The sequence below is a fragment of the Equus przewalskii genome, chromosome 6 (genome assembly GCF_037783145.1).
Source record: "Equus przewalskii isolate Varuska chromosome 6, EquPr2, whole genome shotgun sequence".
In the NCBI taxonomy this organism is placed as follows: domain Eukaryota; kingdom Metazoa; phylum Chordata; class Mammalia; order Perissodactyla; family Equidae; genus Equus; species Equus przewalskii.
The window spans coordinates 11,151,267-11,177,191 of NC_091836.1; the positions used below are offsets into that span (position 1 = coordinate 11,151,267).

The window sequence follows — 25,925 nt, forward strand, 5'->3', positions numbered from 1 at the left end:
CAGAAATAAGATATATTTACCTTTGTACCTTTTGACCATCTTTACTCATTTCCCCCAACCCCCATCCTCCAACTCTGGCAACCACCAATCTGTTATATGTTTCTATGAATTCCTTTTTTTAGATCCCACATATAAGTGAGATCATAGAGTATTTGTCTTTGTCTGGTGGGTATTTCACTTAACATAATGCCCTCAAGTTTCATCCATGTTGTCACAAATGGCAGAATTTTCCTCTTTTTTTTTGACTGAATAATATTCCATTGTACTTGTGTATCTATCTATTCTTCCATCAATGGATGAATTGTTTCCGTGTCTTTAAAGCCTTAAGTTTTCCATTAGTAGTTATTATTATATTTGTAAAACTTTATTTAAGAATGGTTGGTGCTTATACACATATACTATTAAAACACAATGAACTGTAATATCTATTTGTGTGTTACTTATTATGCACTAAAATTGGAGGTAGGGTGAGAAAAGGAGGAACTTATTTCTTTATATTATGTTGAATATGAGCTGTCTTCTCTTGAAAAGAAAGTAGCAACAAAAGGAAAACTTAAAGACTGATTTCAAATAATAAAAGAAATTTTACAGAATCTGGGTCATTTATGGATAATTCAACATGGAAATTATCCACATAGAAACAAATCAAATCATAGAAAGTCTGTTTTACTTTCTTGGTTCCTCAAAGTGGAAATTTTCACTCAATTTTTAACTCAAAAAGTCAAAACTTTTGAAAAATCTAAATATGTTTTCTGAAAAATAAGAGCATTAATGGACTATGGAACAATACTATCAAAGCTTCAGAAGGAAGATTTGACTTCAAATAGTCACTTGTACTTTATTCTACTCATCTTTTAAATGACCCTCAAGAGATGCTCACTAGAGAGCCTACAGCCTGCTCTCCAACTCTAAGCTAGAGGTTCCAAGCATTCTCTTTCTAGATGATGTTGAAGGCTGCATAAAATAGAAAAGGATCTTCAATACATATTGTTTCTGCAAAATCTATGATCATAGAGTATCCTCAAAGAAGAGGATTCAAAATCCTAAATTTAGGGTATGAACTTAGTAATTCCAATGTAATAGAAGAAGTACGTGGCTCTGGTAGATACTACTCATAATGTTATTTAACTGTTAGTTGTCAGAGATGAATGTGAACCATGTGTGTGTGTGTTTGTGTGTGTGTGTGTACACTTTTTTTTTTTACAAACAAATGGTACTAAGAGAAGTCATTGTGGCATAATATCAATAAATTAACTTGCTTCCACTATTTATTTGGTCATGCATTGATGATCATAATATTTAGAACTCTGCCTTTAGCCACTGGGGGAATATCTGGAACCTTATATCCCTACCCTTTTACACACTCAGTTAAATCAGCTCCCCTCCTATGTATCTTACTCACACCATAGACCACAAAGTTAATTTAGAACTGATACCATATAACAGTAGTTTTGAGACATGATGTTAAGACATACTGGTATGTTGCAGCTCATTATATGTAGAATAACTGTGACTATTAATAAAAAACTCAAGTTAATAAATAATTTTCTTCCTATTCTTATAAATGAGGATATATTCAGAGTTATTGCTCCAATCCCCTCATTTTTTCTCAGTTGACTTCCTTGTAATTTCTTGAATGAGAGACAAATGGGTATCCAATTCCATGTATTTCTAGGAAGTTCATGAGAGTGAACTCTACATATGAATAATCTTTAATATGCATGTAGCTGTGAAAGAAGAAAGATTGGTAGCTAGTGCTGTATATATCATTCTGCATGTTCACGAGCAAGACAAGAAGTCATGTTCATGGAGAAAAGTGTGCAAGGACGCTGAAATTTGGGCCCAGGCAAATAAAGGTGACTTATTTCAATGGAGCCAATTATATATTCACAGACTTTTCTCTCCCACCTCCCTGGTCCAAGGAGAATTTTTTTTTTTCCTTTCTAGTGGAATATAAATTCTGCATCAGTTTTCCCGGTATATAAAATATCGTGTGAATATCTACCAGTAATTAATAGTCTTTCATCTAAGTAGGTAATATATGAGAGTGAATTTATTGTTTATGAGTATATCAATATCGTTTAAAAACTGTATGCTGGGATATAAAGGCATGCTGAAGTGTAAAATTGCTAATACAAGCTCATAGACTGGAAAATGATTTCTTTTAATAGTTTTCTTCATTTAACAGTTATTCATTTGAAAATGTTCCCTTTCAGCTACAGATTTTGTGGTTTAGTGCAGTGAAGGGGAAATTTATTCCTTTGACACATTTATTTTTTGATAGTTATTCATTTGAAAAAGTTTCACTGGGTGCCTATATATTTTGCAGTTTGAAGAGAGATTCATTCTTGATAGTTTTCTTAAGGTTTATTTATTCATTTAGGTTCTCATTCCATGGAACTGTTGCTAAGATTTCTCTAAACTGGAACTTCCTGGGGGTTCTGGTAAAGCAGGAATGCCAGTGTCAACGTGGAGATTTCCCAGGGGCTTTGCAAGCCCTGAGAACGTGGAAAAGAGTCACATCATTAAAAAGATGGAGACAATTTGCAGGACAAAATTTAACTGACCAATAGTAGATATCCTTAGCTATAGTGTTAATTATGATTTAGACGTTACTATCCCAGCGCACTTACAGGAAGACTAGTTTGGTCATGCAGTATGTGACCATGAAAAATATATATCAAATTCTCCCACACAGATTTAAAAGTAGAATATCTGTCACAAACATTTTGTCTTAATATTGAATATGACCGCTCTAACTTCAAACAAACTTTGATTTGTTTATTGCAGGATTTTACCCAACCTGAGTAGGGTTATGATGTGAGGACACTTCAATTACACATCTGCTTATTGTCCTCACTCTTGGCCCATTTTTATCCACAGTTCCAAAGACAGCACCCACCAATGTAAGTGGAAGAAGTGGAAGAAGGCATGAGTTAGTCATCGCCTGGGAGGTAAGAAAACCTTTAATCAGATGGCAGAACTTGTTGTTTCCATAGAAAATAAGATACACATTTAGTATCTGTGCTTGGAACAGAGAGATTGAGTAATTTCTGTTTAAAGGAGATTAAGAAACACTTTGAGATGCATTACTCAGATAAATACTGCAAACAGGAACCTTTCTCATCTTCATACCAGGCCCCAGTTGACTTTTCTCCAAGTCGAAGATATTTCTTCCTGTCATATAGGCTGTCTCAGAATAAAATTTGAATAATTAAAACCCGTCCTCTCACAAATTATTTCAGATTCTTTTTGGCTTAGTTTGATATTTTATTATTTCACAATTAAGTAGCACCTTTGACTTATCTGGAGGCTAAAGCCACTGGGGAGGAAGGAATTGACCAACTGACCACCACTGAATCTGTGACATACTGCCTGGGTTACCTAACCTAGCTCTGACAACAGTCATATTAGTGGGGTTAATTTTCCCTGTTTTACAAATAGTGACATTGAGGCACAGTTTAAGCACTTTTCCTGATAAGCAGAAGAATTGGAACTTTGACTGCAAAACTTGTGTTCTTTTGTCTCCCTAACCATATGATCTCCAAAGTTTCTTCTGTCAAAGGAAACGGGTGGAGGGAGAGGGTGTGTGATGGGTGTATTTAATTTCTATGAAGCCACTTTCTTTTTTTTGATGTTAAATTACCTTAACATCAAATATAGCTATGTAGCCCACAGAATTATATCATAGAATAAGGAAATGAAAATGTCTATGGGAGAAAACTGAACAAATCCCTAACAGTCTCTAAGAGCAAAGATAAAGTGTACAGAAAAACTTCTTTTCCCAGTAAGGAATTTTCCATGAACACATCCTCTGTCTTGTTCTTCTGTCCATTCCTGTCTTCTTCAATAAAACATTACATCTTGTTTTTGATTTTTGCCGAGGTGTTAACTTCCCAATACCTGACCTTCACTGAGATCAGATCTCTTTAAATGGAGTTGCCTTTCTTATCAGCTGTGTGTCTTAGTCACCTCAGGCCGCTATAACAAAAATACCATAAACTGGGTGGCTTATAAATGACAGAAATTTATTTCTCACAGTTCCAGAGGCTGGAAGGCTAAGATCAAGGTCCTGGCGATTCGGGTCTGGTGAGGGCCTGTTTCCTGCTTCACAGATGGCCATCTTCGCCCGCAGCAGAGGGGCGGGAGAGCTCTCTGGAGTCTCTTTTATAAGGACATTAATCTCATTCATGAGGGCTCTGCCCTCATAACCAAATTGCCTACCAAAGGCCCATCTCCTAATACCATCACATTGGGGTTAGGATTTCACCACATGAACTTGGGTGGGATACAAACGTTCAGTCTACAGGACTTCGCTATAATAGGTTTTGTCTCTTTTCCTCCACTCAATATACAGTTTTTCCTCAAATCAAAACTCAAAAGAAAGAAAATTAACAAATATTTATTGGGTATCTACTATGCATCGAGCACTGTCCTAGTCAGTAACTGGTCAATCACAATCACTTGTTCTGTGTGCAATTGATGCCCATTTAACAGATTTAAATGTAAGCCATATAATACAAGAAGTTTCTTGAATAAATACTATATTACCATATTTTCATGTTGGTAAAGCACAAAAGCAACTGAAAAAGATCATGGAGGAGTGGTCTTACATTACCATTTCATAGATTTTCTTTGCAAAGGGCTCTGCAGAGCATTATCAGTGACAAGATTTTCCTGACCACCAGACCATATGACAGTTTTCCCCAAGATGTTCAATTCTGGTGTGGAATCCAAGGACCTTTGTTTCATATGCATGGCTAATTGGAGCAAATTCGTTTCACTTCAAGGAGTTTTCTAATACTCTTGATACTTTTCTTAAATACAAACTGATATCATTTTACTTTTAATCTTTGACCTTTTAAATCTTTTTAAGTTTCCAAAGACTGCCAAGTTGATTGTGCTATGTTGGCTTTTAATGTGTTGGAAATTCTAAGATTTGAGAGTCTCCTTTTCTCTAGTTATCCATAATTTTCAAAAATTTAAAGATTTGGAAGAAGTGCTTTTTTTAATCCGTTATTTTTCTGATAGTTAATTGCGTTTTTCTTCTTTAGCCAGTATCTGAAGAGTTTCAGAATGGAGAAGGTTTTGGCTATATTGTGGCTTTCAGGCCCAATGGAACACGTGGCTGGAAGGAAAAAATGGTGACATCCTCTGAGGCTTCAAAATTCATTTATCGAGATGAAAGCGTCCCTCCTCTTACTCCCTTTGAAGTGAAGGTTGGCGTTTACAACAATAAAGGGGATGGACCTTTTAGTCAGATCGTGGTCATCTGTTCAGCTGAAGGAGGTCAGTTTCTTTATCCCTATTATTTTTATTCAATATTTTAACATTTTACTTAATTGTTATATGAATGACATATTATTGAATAATGAGACATTATTGTCTTTGTTATATGAATGAGACATATATTAGAAAATACAGGTAGCCAAAAGAGAAAATAGAACTCACCCACAGTCCCACTATGTCTTTTAGATGCATTTTTCCAAATAATTTTTTTATTTAAAAAATTGACCCTTCCATATATGTTGCTTTATGTTCTTGACTCCCTAACAATATATGCAAGTATTTTTTCAGTGATAATAATACTAGTAATGCCTATAGTGTATTCTATTCTCTAGATAGAAAGTTAACCAACCCTTTTTGGTTTGATATCCAGATAATTTTATATTTTAACCCAGTAAATTTAAATTTATGTGAAATAAATTTAAGTAAAAACTCCATTTACATGACCAATAAATATTTATTTTTAACCTCATGCACTAAACATCGTACTGAAAAGTAAGTATTTGACAGGGCTTTCTTTTGGAAGCTTTTCACACATAACATCATGAAATCCTTAAGACAATTTTGTCTAATAGGCATTATTAGCCTCATTGTAGAGAAAGAGAAATAAAAGTTCAGAAAAGTTAAGGAACTTGCTAAAGGTTACACAACTTATAATTGAGAGTTAAATCCAGGTTCTAATTATTAAATCCTTGATTCTTTTTAATAGCATGCTGTCTTCATACGCATACTTATTTAAGTCTCATACGAGACTTATTTAAGTCTCAATATAAAACAACTAGGGAGCCATCATTGATTGCTTAGTGGTTAAAGTTTGGCACATTCCACTGAGGTGGCCTGGGCGTGGAACCGCGCTGCTCGTCTGTCAGTAACCATGCTGTGGCAGTGGCTCATATAGAAGAACTAGAGGGATTTACAACTAGAATATACAACTAAGTACTGAGGCTTTGGGGAAGAAAAAAAAAACTACCAAGTAGGCAGAACCTAGTAAGCAGTATACCATTTTACAGATGAGTAAACTGTAAAGCTGTGACTTATTCATGCTTACAGTAAATCAGTGGTAGTGTTGAAGTGCAAACTCAGCTTCCTACATCAAAATCCCTGGTTCTTTCAAATTTTAATATAAAAATGCAATTTCCTGAGTGAGAGAAAGCATGATAGATCTAACTCTGAAAGTTAGCTTTTCCTCTTAGTCCTGCTTCTACTCAAGTGCAGACTTTTGATTGGCCCTGCTAACAAAACCATGCCTTGCAGTCCCTAAATCTGACAGATGACTGAGAAAATGTTCCACCAAAGACAGGACTCATTTGACTTCCCAAATAAGCATTGTCAATATAAACTGACCCTTTTACTTCCTTTGTGCCCACGTGTGTGACTTGAATAACTGGAGAGAATCATTCATCTTTTGGGTACTGTGAGTCTCATGGGGGGAGATAAATAATGTCATTTGCATATTGAAGCACAAAGGTGGTATTTGATTTATGTAAGATGCAGTTTTTCAACACATTGCCTTGTATTTTTGTAATATAGAGCCAAATTTTGAAGCAGAAGCAGAAAGTTTATCCTAGTATAAGAATGAGCAGGAAGGAGTCCCCCCCCAGTGGCATGGAGTTTAAGTTTGTGCATTCCACTTCAGCTGCCAGGGGTTCATGGGTTTGTACCCTGGGTGTGGACCTACACACCCATTCATCAAGCCATGCTGTAGTGGCATCCTACATACAAAATAGAGGAAGATTGGCATAGATGTTAGCTCAGTGACAATCTTCCTGATGCAAAAAGAGGAAGATTGGCAACAGTTTGCTCAGGACCAATCTTCCTCACCAAAAAAAAAAAAGAAAGAAAGAAAGAAAGAAAAGATAAAGAATGACCAGGAAAGTGAAGAATCTACTAATAAAAAGGAGTCATAGTTGTTCTGATAAGGTATTCATGAACTTAGCATCTCAAGTTTCTGATGTGTTTTCAGATATAACCAGAGTACCGTATTACTTATGTTAATCCTTCAACCAAATATGAGGGTAGAATCTCAAGCCCCAATCTACTGTTCAGGAAACTAAGGCTCAGAGAGGTTAAGTAACATGCTTAAATTCATTCCAGTATATGCCAGAGTTGTAAGTAACTATAGTGGGTGACAGAGCTGGGATTTGAATCCAGGTCTATAGGACTACAAAGTTCATGCTTTTAACCCCTATCTTATACTGTCTCATCAGGAATGTATATAATAATAATATTTTGTTATTGTATTATATTATTGTATATAATAACAATACTTTTTATTATTTGTTTCTCCAAAAAGCTATTTTGAAGTATATGTTTTATTCAAGATGTGCATATTCTTGTTGCTTTAAAATTTCTTCAACTTAATTCGCAAGCACAGAGCCCCAAAGGTCACAAGAGATGAACTGGAGAGGTTTGTGAACATGCTTTGTGTGGTAATACCAGGACTGCCTTTAAGAAATCCAGATTTGCATGTTCTTTGTCAACCTTTGCTTTGAAATTAAATTACAGCAACCACCATGGGTTGTTTATACTGTTTCCTTAGACTTGAAATGGCTTGCCTTTGGAGATTTCTCTTTCAAGCTAGATAGGAAATATGCATATTTTCTTTCAAAGACACAGAGCTTGTTGCTGTAACATATTTCATAGTAACACTTCATTTATTTTAGTAGGCTGAAATATGAGAGATAACAAGCAAATTAAAACTGGACAGAGTCTGCCTTTGTTCTGACAGCAAAACTCAAATGCATATTTGTCATTGGCTCACTAATTAAATTTACTAATTTGGAGCTTTATGTGTAAATATGAGTAAAGTTTAGCATATTAAATTGTGTCAACTAGGAAAAGCTGGACAATGGAAAGGAAGAGCATTTGCTGGAGTGAGCAGAGCGTGAGTTCCAACCTGCTCACATGAACCGTAAGATCTTGGGCAGTTTATTTACTTCTCTGACCCTTACCTTCCGCCACTTTAAAAATAAAAGTCTAGATACATAGACTAAATAAACAGTCTAAATAAAAACTAGAACGTCTCCGGAAGCCATTAAAAATCTAAAACTGAAATTTTGTCAATTTATTCTATATTCTGAAATAGTCTTTTAAAGTTTAATTGTTCCAGAATAGGCAGGAATAATACATGAACTTTTGCTATATAATCAAAAGAGGGAAATCAACATCCCTTTTTAGTCACTTGGCAAATTGCTTTACTTGAAAAGGAGTGAACATTTTCAAGATTGAATCATTTTTAAAAAGAGTCAAGGCCGGAGCCAGCCCGGTGGCATAGCGGTTAAGTATGCACGTTCCACTTTGGTGGCCCGGGGTTCACCGGTTCAGATCCCTGGTGCAGACATGAAACCACTAGGCAAGCCATGCTCCTAGCAGGCATCCAACATATAAAGTAGAGGAAGATGGGCATGGATGTTAGCTCAGGGCCAGTCTTTCTCAGCAAAAAGAGGAGGATTGGCAGCAGATGTTAGTTCAGGGCTAATCTTCCTCAAAAAAAAAAAAAAAGAGTCAAGGCCTGTAATAAGCTGATAAAATATTATATTGTACTCACATCAGTTCAGGTTCCTCTCCTCTATGCCCGTGGACATTCCTACAGATTCACATTGTGTGTTTATCATCAGACCCTTGTCCAAAGCCCAACTGATCTGACTGAGACTGTCTTTCTCCATAAGATAAATTCCATTTCTTTGTTCTTCCATTAACCTAGTCCACCTGTTTACTGTCTCAAAAATCCCTCTGTATTCTTAGATAAAATAATGAACCAGAGGAGTGGGGCTGGCTTTCTATCTTTATTTGGGGGCCCAGTTCTTCCTCTTCATATCAAAAATACTAGCTATATACCTAGAGTACCATGGAGAAGCCATCTTTTCACAGCTGACACGAAGCCATGAAGGAAAACATGCCAGATGCTGTATCAAATGCAGGCACCAGAATCCATGTTGTTTGGAGGGCAGCACACACAAAGACTCTAAGGCCCCCCTTCCAGTACTACTTCTCATTTCCCACTGGCACATGCATGGTGCTGACATTCACATCCACAACACACTTCCATGAGTGCTTATGTACATTCCCCACATCCTCTTCTTCATTTCCTCTCAAGCAAGTCTAGTGGAATGCAAGTGAGAATTAAACCGTTGTAGGGAAAACCTTGAATGTGATCTGTTATTAAAAGAATTCATCCTTTACAAATATTGATACATAGCAAATCACTAGGGAAATGACCTTGACTTTTGCGACTCTGAGGTTGACTGTCGTTCTAGAAAAGCAGGGCAGAAAAGCTCCAAGCAGTTTTTCTGCCAACACCTTTGAGCCTTTGAAAACTTTCAGTTTCCACAACAGAAGTAACCCTGAAATGACTCTGTCAGTGCCAAGCAGCGTCTGACATAAGCCTGGAAGGAGATATTTGCCTGCTGGGACTTCCATGCACCCTGCACATATATCAATTATCTATACCCTTTGAACCAAATAAGCATTATGTGCATGCTAACCCTGATTGGCTTCAGATCTCTAGAGTATGGTCTGATCCTATACAATACCCTCATTTTGGAAACAATTCTAATTTTTTTAAAGAATAGCAAACTTCCAACATAAGTGATTTTAAAGTACATGGTAGAAATGATAAAAGGTGATTCTTTTCAAGATGAAAAATCAAATCAGCTTTCGCTTCCATATTTCTAGAATTACTTATTAGTCAAACTTATATCCATTTTCCACTTAATTCTTGTTACTATAGCTTTGGAAGGGGAAAGAACCTGAGCATTCAATTACATCTCATAGAAAAATAGAGGGAAATTCAATATAGATTAATTATAGGTTGAAAGATTTGTTTACTTGCAATGTGTTTTAGCCGTTTCCAGCGTTTTTTTGGCTTTTGCTGCTTTTATTTTTATTAAAACCAAAAAGCCTCTCCTCGTTTGCAGAAAATGATAAGCAATTATCCCCTTGCAAATGGAGCTACCACAGCTCAAATTAAAAGCTGACATTCATGAGGTGTTACTCTCCAGATCAGTCCTTAGCTGAAACGGAGCTCACTGGGATTTATGTGAACTCGAAAATTAATAAATTGGCATATTAGTTGTAAAATACAAGGAATAATTTCCTGTCTTTGCCAGATGATCCATTTGGATTAGTGCCTGTAAAAGTTCAACTACAGCTGTCTTCACTGAATTTTTAAATAATGAAACCATAACCCTTCTCCCAAGGAGTTTATTAAACTCTCCCTTGATTAATGCTATTGCTCACCCTCCTGGGAAGTCAGATGTATAATCAATATTACAAGCACATCCCCCCATATTATTTGGAGAACTCCAGCTGCTAGGTCACTTCATACAAATGTATCATCTAAATTCATGAACATGGTAATGCTGTTCAAAATTTTTAATCTAACAGAAACTGAAATCTATCAGTCTGTCCACTTCATATTCTACGATTGGAGTAAAGGAGTTAGCCATGGTCTAATTAATATCATCATAAGTAAAAGAAAAAAGAGATCTTTTTAAGTCTTTGAGTCTATTAGACATAACACTTATCCAGTCTCGGAAATAAGTCCCTGAATTTTCATCAAATTACCTGAGTGTAATAGAAGTGAGAGTGACAGGAAACATGCTGTGTTTTACAGATCAGGAGAGTTTTAGAGAAGCCTGAATATGACAGGATCTATGAGGAGCAGTGCAGCTGCAGTACAAAAGTCTCAAAAATTCCATGAAATAGGAATAAAAGGAGTTGATAGTAAGGCTTTAGTGGAGTTAAATAGGAGATGAGGAGGATCTAGGTGGTTTCTGGTAAACTTTAGAGTAGAGAGCCCAAGTGAAAATTCCAACATCAATATTCTTGAAAAAAGTTAGGTATGGTGGGGCAAGGAAAAGAGAGGGTGAGAGCAAGGAGAAAGCACCAGACGTCTAAACACAGATATGTGCTCAGAAGCAGAATAGCATGGTAATTAGGGCCTGACTGCCTTCTCGCCACTCCCTAGCTGCTGTGTGACATTGGATAAGTTGCTTAACCTTGATTTTCTCATCTGAAAAATGATGATAGTGATAGTAGGGTTGATAGGAGGATTAATTAATACGTATAAAGAATTTTGATTAGGGCTTGGCACATAGCAAACTCTCAATAAATGGTGATTATTACCTTTGGTTACTCCTTCCATCTATTTTGGGTTTTTTTATTTGTTTGTTTCTTTGTTTTTAATCTTATTCCATCTGTTCCTCTGTCAGTTATTTGGAGGTAATTGAGCAGCAAGAGAGTGAATTATATATATCCCCTGTAAAATCTCTTGTATACCCCAAAACTGGCTCTAAGAGATGGAGAATGAGACAGCACTTTCTTGGTGCCAATTTAAAAACAACACAGGAAAGAGCCCTTGAGACCTGAGTTCTAGGTTGGGCTCTTCAGAGCCAGAAGCAGTCTTGATAAATCCACTTTTATATATGTCACTTTTTTCATCTGCAAAATGAGGTCATGGATTTAAAAAATAGGTCTATAAGTCAACAGCCTGTAGATATCAGGTAAGACATATAAATATGTGAAGCAGTTCCAGTGTGAGACCACAGAAAGTGGTAGGGACTCCGGCAAACTGAAATGCCTACGCTCTGACTAATGGGGCCAACTGCTAATTCTCATCTACCAACACTCAAGACTTCAGAGTTGGTATCATTCTTTTTTTCCCAAGAAAAGTCAGAAATTCTTATTTTTATATGAAATATTGGAACAAACTAATTTAATATATTATGTGGGCAAACAAAACATGACTGAAGACACACTGGTCATCCATTTGGGAGCTTGATCCAAATGACTTTCTAAAATTCTTTCTAGTTGTGACCTTCCACCACTGAGTTGGGATGTCAAAAGAGAACAGCTAGTTCCAATCCAAACGAGATATTCTGTGATCCAGTCAGTTACTCTTGCCTGCAGACCAACTTTTTGATCTACATGAAAATGTTCACTCATCTATAAACAGTACCTACTGAAACTTCTGGAAATAAACCAACTAAGGTCGCTTTTCTTACATGCTGGAATTTTCAATTCTGGTCAGCATGGGTCTATTTCTGATACTATTTACATCCAGAAGGTGAAACCAATAAAAAATGGCACTTCAGTTCTTGCTTGATTCATTTACCCTCTTTCAATTAGATGCCACTATAATGTGCAGCCTCCAAGAATGCAACTGTGAAATGCTACCTTGGGTCGACCTTGATTTAAAATCCTCAGCGCTTTTAAACAGAAGTTAAGATGTTTGTCTATGAAGTAGATTTCTGAACATTTTTGGCTTTTTTTTTTTTAAGATTAGCCCTGAGCTAACATCTGTTGCCAATCTTCCTTTTTTTTTTTTTTCTCTCCGAAGCCCCAGTACGTAGTTGTGTATACTAGTTTCACATCCTTCTAGTTCTCTGTGGGACACCACCTTAGCATGCCTTGATGAACTGTGTTAGGTCTGTGCCCAGGATCCGAACCAGCGAACCCTGGGCTGTTGAAGCCGAGCACATGAACTTAACTGCTACACCACCGGGCCACCACTCTCTTTTTTTTAACTTATTTCTACTTGAGATGTATTTAGACTTGTGTAGACCTACAAAAAGCTGATAGAGAAATAATTTCTTTCTCTAGGGATAAAAAGAGAGAGAAAGTCTGGCATCCAACCACATATTTTGTGTTGCTGAAATCATTTATCCCCTTGCAATCTTCTTTGACAAAGATATAATTGCTTCAATAATATCAAAACTGAAAGGAGGCATTTGGCACACAATTTGGCACACACAAATCTCTGGAATGCATTCATTTTTTAAAAAAAGCAAAAGTGCTCCCAGATAGCAAATGATATTCAAAGTGTGGCTCCTGCTGAAATAAATCATATTGTAAATCCTGGAGATCAGGTTGCACACACCTGAAGAACATCAGTAGTTACTTTCATTTACTTGCAAACTCAAGAATTTTACCTCCTATTAAATAGCAATGAAAAAAATTTTGTTGTTGCAGGTCTGCTGATCAGATTTCTAAAATGAAACAGAAGTAGAAGCTTTTCCCAGAATTTTTTTTTTAAATTGGGTAGATGCGCAAATAATAACGAGTTGGAAAGTGAGGTGAGGGAAACCACTGAGCAAAAGAAAATACTAAAAGATATTCAAAGGGTGGCAGAAGGAGAAATTACAATTTATACTATGGTTGGAATTAATATCAGCTTCTGTGTAAAGATTAATGTGAATTTGCCACAGCACTTTGAGTTAACACAATGATAGCGTGTGATTTTAATGAAAGCTTTATCAAAAGAAAATCATTGCTCAGTCCAAACATGTACCTTTGAAAAAGTCTTATGTGGGCTTTTTTACAGTAACAAGGGTAGATGTTTTTGACTGATATTTTTCAATTAATAATAGACCAAGGCTTTTGGGATAGATGTGTGACCACCCTTCATAAGAAATGGAAAGATCTCAGAAAATGGTTATAATTCCTTTAATATCTCTAAAAATAAGTTTTAAAAATCTTATTTAGAACTCCGTCTTTGCCATATGGTTCCCTGAATCGAAAAAAAAACATTTTCAACAGATTACTCTGAACTCTTACCAGTGATTTGGGCTTAGTATCAAAGTTTCTACAATTTTTATGGGGAGGGGTTTTATAAATCGACTTTGTACAGAACTCTTTGAACTAAGATATGGCCTTTATTCTGCCATTTCATTGAACGTGTGTTTGTGACACAGTATTTATGATTCAGCAATGTCAAAGTTGGAAATATTTTGTTCCTCACATAGAGCGTGACCTCAAATAAAGTGTACCTCTTGATGGATGCCAGGCAGACATGGTGTATTTGAAAAAACTAGTGAGAAAGGTCACTGAGCATGGGAACAAATGAAAAGGTGGTTTTGAGCAATAGCACCAAGACCTTCGGGGACTTGCTTTTTCAGTCCATACCTGTCTTAAAAGTCAACACATGCCTTTTAAATATCATGATTCATAACATATTCCTTATACAGTCATGGAAATGTAACTTTGTGATTGGAACAAAAAAAAACTTATGAAATTTAGATTATTTGTGCCTGCATAGGATAACAAATAAAGTAAAATAATAATGATAAGTGATATTTGGTGAATGAATGTCAAGTGCCAGCATTGTGCTAAATATTTTATATGTGTTTTTCCAATTAAAACTAACCTTAAAAATCTATAAGATAAGTATTCTTATTATGCTCATATTATCCATGAGGGGACTGGGGCTTAGAAAGGGGTGAAGCAACTTTCCTAAAAGTAAATAAATAAATAAATTTTTTCAAGGCAAAAAACAACAGCGGAAACAAAAAGAGCCGAGGCTCACTCCCCAGTCCATTCTTTTGATCACTGTGGTAGACTGGCAGACAATTGAAGTCAGACAAATTAACTTCTCCAGAAACGTCCTAGTTCATCCAAGGATAAATATCTTCTTTCTTTGTCTTGCTGGATTTGCCATGTGTCGTTGGTAAGGTATTCATGAGACTTGACTCAAATATAGAAATCCAAAAGATCATCTTTTTTATCTTGTTGTGTTTTTCATAGCTACCACAGTGCTTCATTTCAGAAGTAAAGTAGAAGGAAGTAACACCTGACATATTCAGGTGCAATGCTTTGACAGACGTAACTCGTTACCATCGCGGCTTATTATTTCCATTTTCCTTCATACAGAACCCAGTGCTGCTCCCACAGATGTCAAGGCTACGAGTGTGTCTGTTTCAGAGATTCTTGTTGCATGGAAACATATTAAAGAGAGTCTAGGAAGACCACAGGGATTTGAGGTATGAACAGAATTATTGAAAATAATCTTTGTTATTTCTGCTGGTGTTGCATTCTTCTAAAGAGATGGTTTGGTGACACATCAACAGAATTATATTCCTTTGAAATTTTGCTCTGGTAAAGACAGTAAGAAATATACTATTTTACTGACATGTATTATGTTGCTCATTAGCTGGCTTATTTTTCAGTGTAGTAGTTTCCATAGCACCATGCAAAGATTTTTTAAAAAGAGATGAAGATAGACCTTTGGACAAAAATCAGGAGCTATAGGTAGATATTTACTGGTATCCAGTTTATTGGTGATTAAAATGTTTTTGTGTATTTCCCTCTAATAATTTAATGTATAAAGTAAGTATTCATTCTAGACTCTCTTGACAGATCTTACCTCCTATACTAACTTCTCAAATTTGATTGGAACTTAGTCATTGTATCTATTTACTCAAATGAATTTTTTGACCCGTAAATTTTGCTATTTTTAAACACAGTTATGCCAGCCTTATAATACTGAACATTTCGCAACAATTCATTGGCTTCAATGAAATTTTAGCCTCCACGTGGACTAGAGGATAGTGGACAGTCTGTGAACTTGAATATTCCACAAAAACAAGACCCCTAATTCTCCTACAACTCTTGTTCTTGACTTTGCCAGTTAGGGATAGGAATTAGGGGGGTTATTTATAAAAGACAAAAAAGAATTAACATCCAACCCAAGACCTTAGTCGCCTTTAAACTTTCTAATTCTTACTTTCCTATATTTCAATTCCCGTGAAGAGAAAATCTTCTTCATTTTTGAATAATGATCAAGTGTAGGACTTGTACACCAACATCATTTCCAGGATAGGAAGACAAATATTTCTTTATTCTAGTTGAGCTTTCAAATTCCTGAGAACTATTTGATCAATATACCACTAGCATTACATAATGATTATGTGATGAAGAGTTTATACAATCTTTCTAAGAGTTATAGCAAGGACCATTTATAGGAAACCATTATCTATACAATATAATGAACTTATTTATACAATCATGCTTCAATTCATTATTTGGTGACAATTCAGTATGTATCATCCATGATTGCATGTTTATTTTATAAAATCTCTTTTTCTCCCTATCCATGCTACAAGGACCTTGTCTGTCCACCAACAAATCCTGAGACTGGTAGTACTTGGCCCATGAAAGCTGCAATAAATATTTGTTGAATGGCTGAATAGCTGTGCTTCACAATCGGCCCCTGCTGATATCACTGTAGAAAACACTAGGGTGGCCCTCCCAACTTGCCTTCGCTGGGCCAGTGCACCATCCCCCAACTGCCGTGAGTGTCGGCTTCTAAGGGTTCTCAGCTTCTCCTCTGAAGAATTGACCCCCGCCGCGAGTACTGCTCTATCTGTAAAGTTACCTCCTACAATCAGGCAACTCAAGGCCAATGACTGACTGACACTAAGCGACACTGGCTGACACTGGTCCCTTGCCTCAAGGTGGAAGGCAACTTTATGGTGCAGTTTATGATCCAGAGCCTTTGCTGCATGCAGCAGGCCAAGGCTAGATTACCTGGGACCACACTCTTGCTCTGCTCCCTCTCCTTCCCCAGCCTCCTTTCCTCCCTTCCTGCAGATTTACCTGCAAGTACTCTCAAGATAAATCACATACACTCAAATCCCTGTCTTAAGCTCTGCTTCTAGGGAACCCAGCCCAAAACAACTACCTAAGTACACGTCCACCTAGACCTCTGAAGTAGAACATCTGGTGTGCGTACTTCTAGAAAGCCACAAAGTATATTCTGGTATACAGAAAAGTGAGGATCCAGGCTCTTACATCTCCAAGTGGTGCCCCTCTCACACAGCCAGTCACCCTCAACCTTTTGTCTGCCTGCCCTAAAGTATGACATTCACATTCCCAGCATGAATCACCTGTAATAACAGTTTTCTATGAGGTCCTGTGGAGATCACATAAGATTGAGATTTGTGCACAATTCTTCTCTTCCTAAATATAAATCATTTATTCATTCATTCAACAAATATTTATTGAAGGCCTACTAAGTACCAGACACTGAGCTAGATGCTAGGGATGAAACAATGAGCAAAATAAAGTCCCTGTCCTCATGAAGCTTCTATTGTAGCAGGGAAGGCAAACAAACAAATTAACAAATAAGTGATGACAAAATTTCAATTGATGACAAATGCTGTGTAGAAAAATAAAACTGGACCAGAAGATAGCGAGGGAGTCTGCTATTTATAGCAATTTGAGAAGTCACCCTTTCTGGGGTTGTGACATTTGAGTAAAAACATGAACTGTCAGAGAGAGAGAGGCAGAGGGAACAGCAAAGCTAAAGGCTCTGAAGTAAGAGCATGTGGCCTTGTTCAAACTACAGGAAGGGAGCAATTTGGGCCAGACAGCGGTGAACAACAGGATGATGAAAAGATCGCCAGGACATATATGGGGTCTTATGATCTGTGGAAAGGAGTTTGGATTTTATCTTAAGTATGAGCAGAAGCCATTAAGGGATTTAGAACAGGGAGAGTCAAATCGGGATTTACTTATACTTTTAAAGCCTCTCTCAGTCTACATGGGGGAGAATAGACTCTAGAGAGGACCACAGGGAGAACAATGGAGAGGCAGTCATTTCAACCTAGGTGATAATGAAGTTGCTTTCTAGTAGAGCAGTCACAGTGGAGTTGATGAAAAGTGGGTCTTTTAAGATATATTTTGAATGGAGGTCTGACAGGATTTGACAATGAATTGGATGTGGACTGTGAAAAAGAGAGGAGTCAAAGATATTCCAGAGCTTTTTGACCCAAGAAACTGGGTGAATGGTATTGTCATTCACATAGATAAGGAACTCAGAGAGAAGACCAGGTTTTAGAGAAAAAAAATCAGGATTCTCATTTAGATGTGTTAAATTTTATGTCTTCTTATCCAAAAACAATTGTCAAGTAGGTCTTGTGTTAAGATAAAGATGGTTAAAGATGGAGCTATCACTCTGAGGAATCATGAGTATATAAATGGTTTTTATGCATGTGCTGGCTGAGATCACTGAGTGTTAATAAAGAAAATGTCTAAGAATTGAGCCCGATGGTGCCTCACCATTTGAAACTCAAGAAAGGAAGAGGATCTGATCAAAGAAACTAAGAGAGACACGGAAGAAATTCAGAAGCCAAGAGAATAATTTTAAAAGGTAGTGGTTTACTGAGTCAAATGTTGCTCAGAAATTCAGAAAATGAGGCCTGAGATTGTGCAATGGATATGGCAATGCAGAGACCCTGGTGACCTCGGTGAAAGGGGTTTTTTGGAAGGCTGGTGATCAACGCTTGACTTGAGATCAAGATCAAGATCACTCAAGAGTGACACTCAAGAGTGTCAGATCACAACATTTTTCTAAATCTATTTCATTAAAAATGACAACTTATCACAAGCAAAAATAGAAAATCCTTAAGGCTATAACATTAATAGGAATGAATCAAATTCTGAAACAATCAACACATTTTTTAATTAAAATAAATCAACACAAATTCTGACTACTGGTTTTATACATACAAACAGGACAGAATCCATGGACAAAGCAACATTTATACTATTTTATAGTGCCTTATAAATTATAGTTTTAAAAATATAGCATCTTGTTACCAAAAAAATCCAATATCTTGTTAATGGGAAAATTAAATGTATGCTTTTTATAATCAGAAAATAATTAAACTTTCCATACGTCAGTGGCCAAATATGACATTAACTGTTATTTTAAGTAAAATACAGTCAGCAAAGGTTATTTTTAATTTATACTATCTCATAACTGGATAGTTGCATGTAGATTTAAAAACAAATGTGATGTAAGTAAAGTGTATCAGCATCTCATTCTCACCCCTTCTTTCCTGCGCTCTTTCTCTCTTTACGGACAGCTCTACCTCCACCCTTCACCTTTCCCACTCTGGAACTTACTACTCTTATCTTCTCCTCACCTTTTTTCCTTTTTTCCACTTAATAAAAGTTCTCCTCAACTAAATATTACTAAAGTGTAGTAACTCCCTAGAGCTTAAGATTTTAACTCACCGCTGTCTCCCTCCTCAATTCTTTTTTTTTTTTTTTTTAAAGATTTTATTTTTTCATTTTTCTCCCCAAAGCCCCCCGGTACATAGTTGTGTATTCTTCGTTGTGGGTTCTTCTAGTTGTGGCATGTGGGACGCTGCCTCAGCGTGGTCTGACGAGCAGTGCCATGTCCGCGCCCAGGATTCGAACCAACGAAACACTGGGCCGCCTGCAGCGGAGCGCGCGAACCTAACCACCCGGCCACGGGGCCAGCCCCCCTCCTCAATTCTACCCCACCCATAATCCTAGCTGTATTTACTAATGGTAGAATTCCAAGCAGAGTCACACTAAAAGAAGTTTTTTTTTTTTTTTTTTTTTTGGTCACTGAGGCCAAGAAGATTGGTTTCAAATTTTATGTACTTGTCATATCAGTCCTATGAGTCATTTTTCTAGCCATAATTATGGCTTCATCTGTAATATCTGAAAGAGCTAGCTACTATAATCACTATGTGCCATTTGGAAAATAGCAGAAACAGTGTTTCTGACTACCTCTCTTATGTTTCCTGAATTAAAATGTGTGAATAATATAGAAAAAGTTCTGCTTTTATGAATGTTGCACCCTAATAAGGGAAGACAAATTAAAAAATAAACAAGCAAACAAGTGAGTAAAATAGACTTAAATAACAATCCATATGAAAGTTCAAAGGTAGAACAAACTCGTTTCCTTTAAGGAGCAGAAGGAAGTCGAGCAACTGGACCTTAGTGAGCAGTGGTGTGAGTGGAATTAAAAGTAGTCAGACAGTTAGGTGGGCAGAGACAAGATTATGTCGGGATGTATGGATTATGGAAAGAGTTTGTATTTTATTTCAAATGCAATGGAAAGCCATTGGAGCAATTTAAGGAGGGGAGTGACAGTGTCTGATTTACATGTTTTTTTAAACATTACTGATCACTCTTATGAGAAGAATGAAAGTTGGGGAGAAAATTCAGGAGTAGAAGCTAGGAGGTTATTGCAAAAATCCAAGCAAAAAGCGATGGTGACTCAGACTAAGGTCATAGCAGTGGAGGAGAGAAGCAGACGTATTTCAGAGGCAAGTCTGGGAGGATTTGCTGACTGATCAGATGTGGAAGGAAGGCAAATGTTGACATCTACAACCACTGCTTTGGTCAAACGGACAAATGGTAGTGCCATTTACCACCAGCCTAAAAAATGGGGAAAACTGGACAAAGAACAGATTTGAAGGTGGGAAGTAAAGAGTTCTGTTTTGGCTGAATTAAATTTGAGATGCCTATTAGAAATCTAAGAGGATAAGTCAGATAAGCAATAGGATTTGTGAGTTTGGGGTATAATTAAGAGATCAGGGCTGAAGACATGAAGCTGGCAGTCACAGAGGTGGTGTTTAAAGCCATGCTATGAGATGAAAGCACCTAAGGACAAACTTTCCAGAGGAGAGAAGAGGAAAGGAGGCACATTCAGCATTTAGAAGTTCAGCTGAAGAGGAAGAATCAGCAAGGAGACTGGCAAGGAGGGATCAGTTTGGTAGAAGGAAAGCCAGGTATGAGATATCAAAGAAACTGAAAGAGCTGATCAAAAAGAAGGATATGGTCAGTTATGTTTACAGCTGCTGAGAGATCAAGGCAGAAAAGGACCTATTGGATTTAGACACTACTGGTGATCTTCGGAAAACTTCCATAATCAAATAAATAATCAATATCCCCCTGTGTCTTTAGGTTGTAGACCTCCAATACCCCTAAGAATACTACTACTATCTAAATACTGATTGGTGGCAACAGTTGGGGAAGAGAGAAACTCAATTCAGAGCTCTCTGCCCAGCAAACCTTTTCTGCTGTGGAATCATCTTCTCAGGATGAGATGACTAGTCAGTCTCTTGTCAGGATACCAAGATGTTTTCATAGACATGAGAATCACAACTCTCCCATGTCATTATCAGAAATGGTTAAGAGGCAAACTCCACATCTGGAGTGTTTTCGTACCAGTCAAAGGTTATAAGTGAGTCTAACTAACCACTGCAGAAAACTCTTTCAGCCTCAGACAAAAGCAGTTAAAAGTCAGGGTGGGACTTTTATATGGGAAATTTCCCTAGATATACCAAGAATAATAAGAGAGGTAAATGAGAAATAAGGAATCATTTCTGAAGTCGTATGCACAGATTTATTTCCTTCTCAGATATGGTTCCTGTCAAGCACGTGCTCACCTGCCATGGTGATATTGACAGACTGCATCTCTGGAATACATAGTGTGGTATTAACTAATGATAACACCTCAATGCATTCTCCTTAATAAATAAACAAACATGAACATATATGTGGTTCCTTTGACTCTGAAATCTTTGTATTTTCTCTTCTGCTAATCACGGGAGGCTCCCTTGAGCAACTGTCATTTAGGGAGAAGATAGACATCATCAAGGGCAGTAAAGTCCTTAAGGCTCTTGTATCCTTTACCTGATCTCCCCCAACCCAAGACCTTATCATTCTGCTCTTCCTCGCCAGTTCTCATGCTGACTGCTCCTCAATTGACTTGTAGCCTGACTCTGATTGTGACCTTGATTGGCAGTCAAATTTGGATCTCGTCTGTCCCTGATCTGACTTTCTGTGTGTTTCATCTGAATCTCATTTATCATTTATTATTCACTCATTTTTTTATTCACCTAATATTTACTGAATGCCTGCTGTGCTTTGGTGCAGTGCATGGGGTAAAACAATGAGTAAAATAGACAGAGTCCCTGCCCTTATGAAGTTCACAGTCAAGTAAGGGAGACTATTTCAATTTCTTTCTTTTCTTTTTGGTTTTTAGTTTTAATCCTAACCTAGGATCTTGACCTAACTCCTGGTAGCTCCTTTCATTTGATGACTGGTCTTGGCATTCTTTTCAGCGATGTGGCCAGTCCTATAGGGCAGCAGTAAGCATCTCGGTAGAAGGCTTTCCCTGATGTCATCTGTCAATAATCCACTTACATTTGGCAATTTTGTCTTTTACAGGGACGCCTCTATTTCATTGTAATTGCTTTAAGAAATAATGAACCAGGGGCCTGCCCCGTGGCCAAGGGTTAAGTTAGCGCGCTCCACTTCAGTGGCCCAGGGTTTCGCCGGTTCGGATCCTGGGCGCGGACATGGCATCACTCATCAGGCCATGTTGAGGCAGTGTCCCACATGCCACAACTAGAAGGACCCACAATTAAAAGTGTACAACTGTCTATTGGGGGGATTTGGGGAAAAAAAGGGAAAAAAAAGGAAAAGAAAGATTGGCAAGTTGTTAGCTCAGGTGCCAATCTTTAAAGAAAAAAGAAATAATGAACCAAGCATTTGACTTATACTATGTTCATCTGCATCTAACTTAACACTTTTGAATACATTAACCAATTAATTCAAATCAAACTGACTAATTTTTGTTATTAAATTGACTAATTGCTCTATCTAATAGAATGGTCATGGCAATTGAGATGGTAGGAATAACTATACGGAAAGATAGAGTCAGAATGATGACAGCCCCTAGCCCACCAGAAAATGACTTTAATGAAAAGGGGCTTCAGGGCATTTTAGTAATATCATCCCTTTTAATTTCTAAGTGAGTCAACCTATGGACATTTCTAAATGTCACAATTAGGCTAAATTAGAACTCTGTTGTAAAAAGAAAAAAGGTGGTCTTTTTTTTCAACAACTTTTAAGACTGCCTCTTACAAGTTAGCATTGCTGCATAAAAATGACCATCTGAGGAAATAAGAAAGAATATGAAATCACAAATGTAGACATCAATCCATCAAATTGTATTTTACAAATATTTGAACAATTTTTTTGGCATTCTCTTAGAATCACCCATTTGAGAATTTTGGTTACTTACATGGAAGTAGCTTGAGATTTCATAGTTGCAGAGACTAAACGTAGAACACGTTGACATTGAGATATGTGAAATTTCTAGCTTATGACATGCAGCATGATTGAAAATTGAAAATGGCCTATATTTATTGAATGACTTTGATTCATGAATAACCATGACTATCCCATCTGGATTACCATCCCTGTCATTGGCCCATGAAAGTAAATTATTGGGTTCAGTTTGGGATTTATGAACCCACCAGTGTTAAGTGTCCTGTGAATGGTAATTCCTGAATCCTAGAGCAGAGCCTCTTAAACTTTTCTGAGAACATCAGGATTTTTATGTGCATGCAAAATTAGAGGAGATGCCAGTCTAGCAAGAACGGGGAGTAAAAAGGATAAGGCTAAATTTCATCATTTTTTCTCTGATATTCCCAGATAGGGAGGAACGATGAAGGAAACTATGTGATAATGGAATGTTGGATGATTCATTTTTTTTATTCCTTCACTTAAAAAGCATTTGCTAAGTATCACGCCCTGTGCTAGGCAGTGGAAATGCAAAAATTAATAAGATCTAATCCATGACCTCAAAAAGTTCACCATCTCATATTGAGGGATGTTTATGGGAAATTTAATAAAAGAGAGAGAGGAAGACATTGGAACCATACAATTCCCATGTCTATGACTACCCCAGGATTCCTTAGCATCCTGATCCTCTGAAAAAACATTTGTGAGAATAAACCCATGTGAATGCCCTATATGGGAATAAGTTTCTATTTGTATGAACATATACTTCTGTCCCTAAAATGTCCTCAATTATCCTATCTAAAATAATTAATCAAGAAAATTTTAATTTACTGAATAAAATAAAAAGGTAATTTTTTTCACTAGACGTAATTTTTTTAATATATTATGTTGTATATTCTGCCTGTGGAACAAAGTCACCCATGATTGCCAAGTTTATGGTACTTGTATTTATTGTGTTTTTTTTGTAAGAGTCCTACTAACTGTATTTTTATCTTTTTAACGGCTAGAATCATTTTAACAATAAGCGACCATGTATTTTTGTAACAGGGGGACAAGCACACAGTGTCCTGGTTTCAATTCTGAACTTTTCCGTGCTTATTATAAGAGGAACGAAAGACAAAACAAATTGTCCCATTTTACATTTCTCACTAAAAGGCACCTCTAGCAACTCCTTTTCATGGGCTATGTTCAGGATTTGCGCATGTTTATTTTAGATCTTCCAGAGGATATTAACTCAGAAGTTCATTTTAGACATGTCACTGAAGCCATTTCCACTTATTGATTGCACTGAAAAGACACCAATTGTGTTTTGATCTATAAAATAAGTTGTTGTGGGGATTTCTTAAAAGGAGAATGGATAAGATTGTTGTTGTTCTTTATTTTAGGATCTGACTCTAATCATCAGAGCAGGAGACAGAAATGAATGGGCCTCACTGTTGTCTGACAATAACTCATACCAGGCAGATTGCATTTAATTTGTATAGCCTGAGGTGGAAGGGTATGTCTGTGTGTGTGTGTGTGTGTGTGTGTGTGTGTGAAAAATGGAATTTCAGATATAAATTAAAGGGGGAAAAGAAGGCAAAATGAAACTAGTCACCAAAAGGCTAAAACAAGGGCTGTTTTATCTTCCATACGGTGTGTGGGTAGCAGCTGTTTTACAGATTCTCTTTGGCTTTTCATTATGACTATATAAAAGTGAGAATATAAAGAACTAAACAGTAAGAAGAAAATAAGATGGCAATTCTACCCTTCTTTTTTTTGAAATTCTGTGAACTCTGATTTAAATGAAATAGCTTTCATGTCGCTATCGTTAGATTTCCTTCTTGGGTTATTTTCACAGACTGGCAGGCTAACTAAAAACTATTTTATGTCTTTCAAAAATCAGCAGATGAAAAGGAAATTGAAGAAGGAACATTTCAGTGGCTTCGCTTGTTTCTTCTCCTGTCTCATTGGAAGGCAACCCTGTAGAGTTCTTTTAGAAAGCAATTAATCACTCAGTTGACTGTGTTTCTGTTTCATTTGCTTCTAGATACACTGCTTCAGGGAGGACATTCTCTAACCCAAATCACTTTTTAAATTTTTTCCTACTAAAATTTTTGCAAAAGCCATTTTATTTTCAAGAATATTAGAATATTTGCCTGAATATATTGTTTTACCCACATATAGAACCAAAAGAGTGTTGATGGTATCTTTTTATCATATTCAGAAGTATTTCCCATTTTTTCACAAATGTGAATTTAGTGTACCACCTCTAAACAGGAGTTTTCTCATTTCTAAACCCAGCTGTACTGAGATCATTGTGTGTTCATCTGTAGTTTCACTCTCTATTACACAACACTTATTTGTATACACAGAACGTCCATGCAAAGAATGGGATCACAAATGTAGACATCGGCCCATTTAATTTTACAAACACTTGGAAGATTTTTATTGAAATTCTCTTAGAATTACTCATTTGAGAATTACCAAACTGCAAGAAAATCTTCTTTCTTTTGAGGGCTGTGTTTTTACTGAAGCACCTGACAGTGTACTTGTGACTTAGAGGTACTGACTCAATGGGTGTTGAACAGATAGATACAGACATGGGCTTGCTTTCTATACTAAGAAATGGAGAGATTTTATAAACTTCTTGAACACAAAAATAAAAAGGAAGCTTTAAAAAAGACATCCTTAGGGGCCAGCCCCATGGTGTAGTGGTTAAGTTCAGCGTGCTCTTCTTTGGTGGCTCAGGTCCATGGGTTTGGATCCCAGGCACAGACCTCCACCACTCGTCAGCCACGCTGTTGCAGCAACACACATATAAAGTGGAGGAAGATTGACACAGATGTCAGCTCAAGGCTAATCTTCCTCAGCAAAAAAAAAAAAACAAAAGCAAAACAAAAACATACTTAGCATTATAAAATGCCAGTTACTAATTGACAAATTGCTGATTACTAAATGGCTGAGAATTATTTTCAAATGGGCAAGACTTTGTTTAAATCTACATACAGAAAAGTTCACAAATC

At 36.8% G+C, this 25,925-nt stretch overlaps 1 protein-coding gene across 2 annotated transcripts in view; it reads left to right on the forward strand.

The window, feature by feature from the left end:
* The window catches only part of CNTN5 (contactin 5), a 1,129,093-nt gene that overhangs the window by 1,076,073 nt on the left and 27,095 nt on the right, over positions 1-25,925 (forward strand). For both annotated transcript variants that reach the window (XM_070623012.1, XM_070623013.1), the window contains 3 exons: positions 2,884-2,954; positions 5,055-5,289; positions 14,935-15,044. In XM_070623012.1, coding sequence (XP_070479113.1) covers positions 2,884-2,954; positions 5,055-5,289; positions 14,935-15,044 — 416 coding nt within the window. The remainder of the gene's footprint in view (positions 1-2,883; positions 2,955-5,054; positions 5,290-14,934; positions 15,045-25,925) is intronic.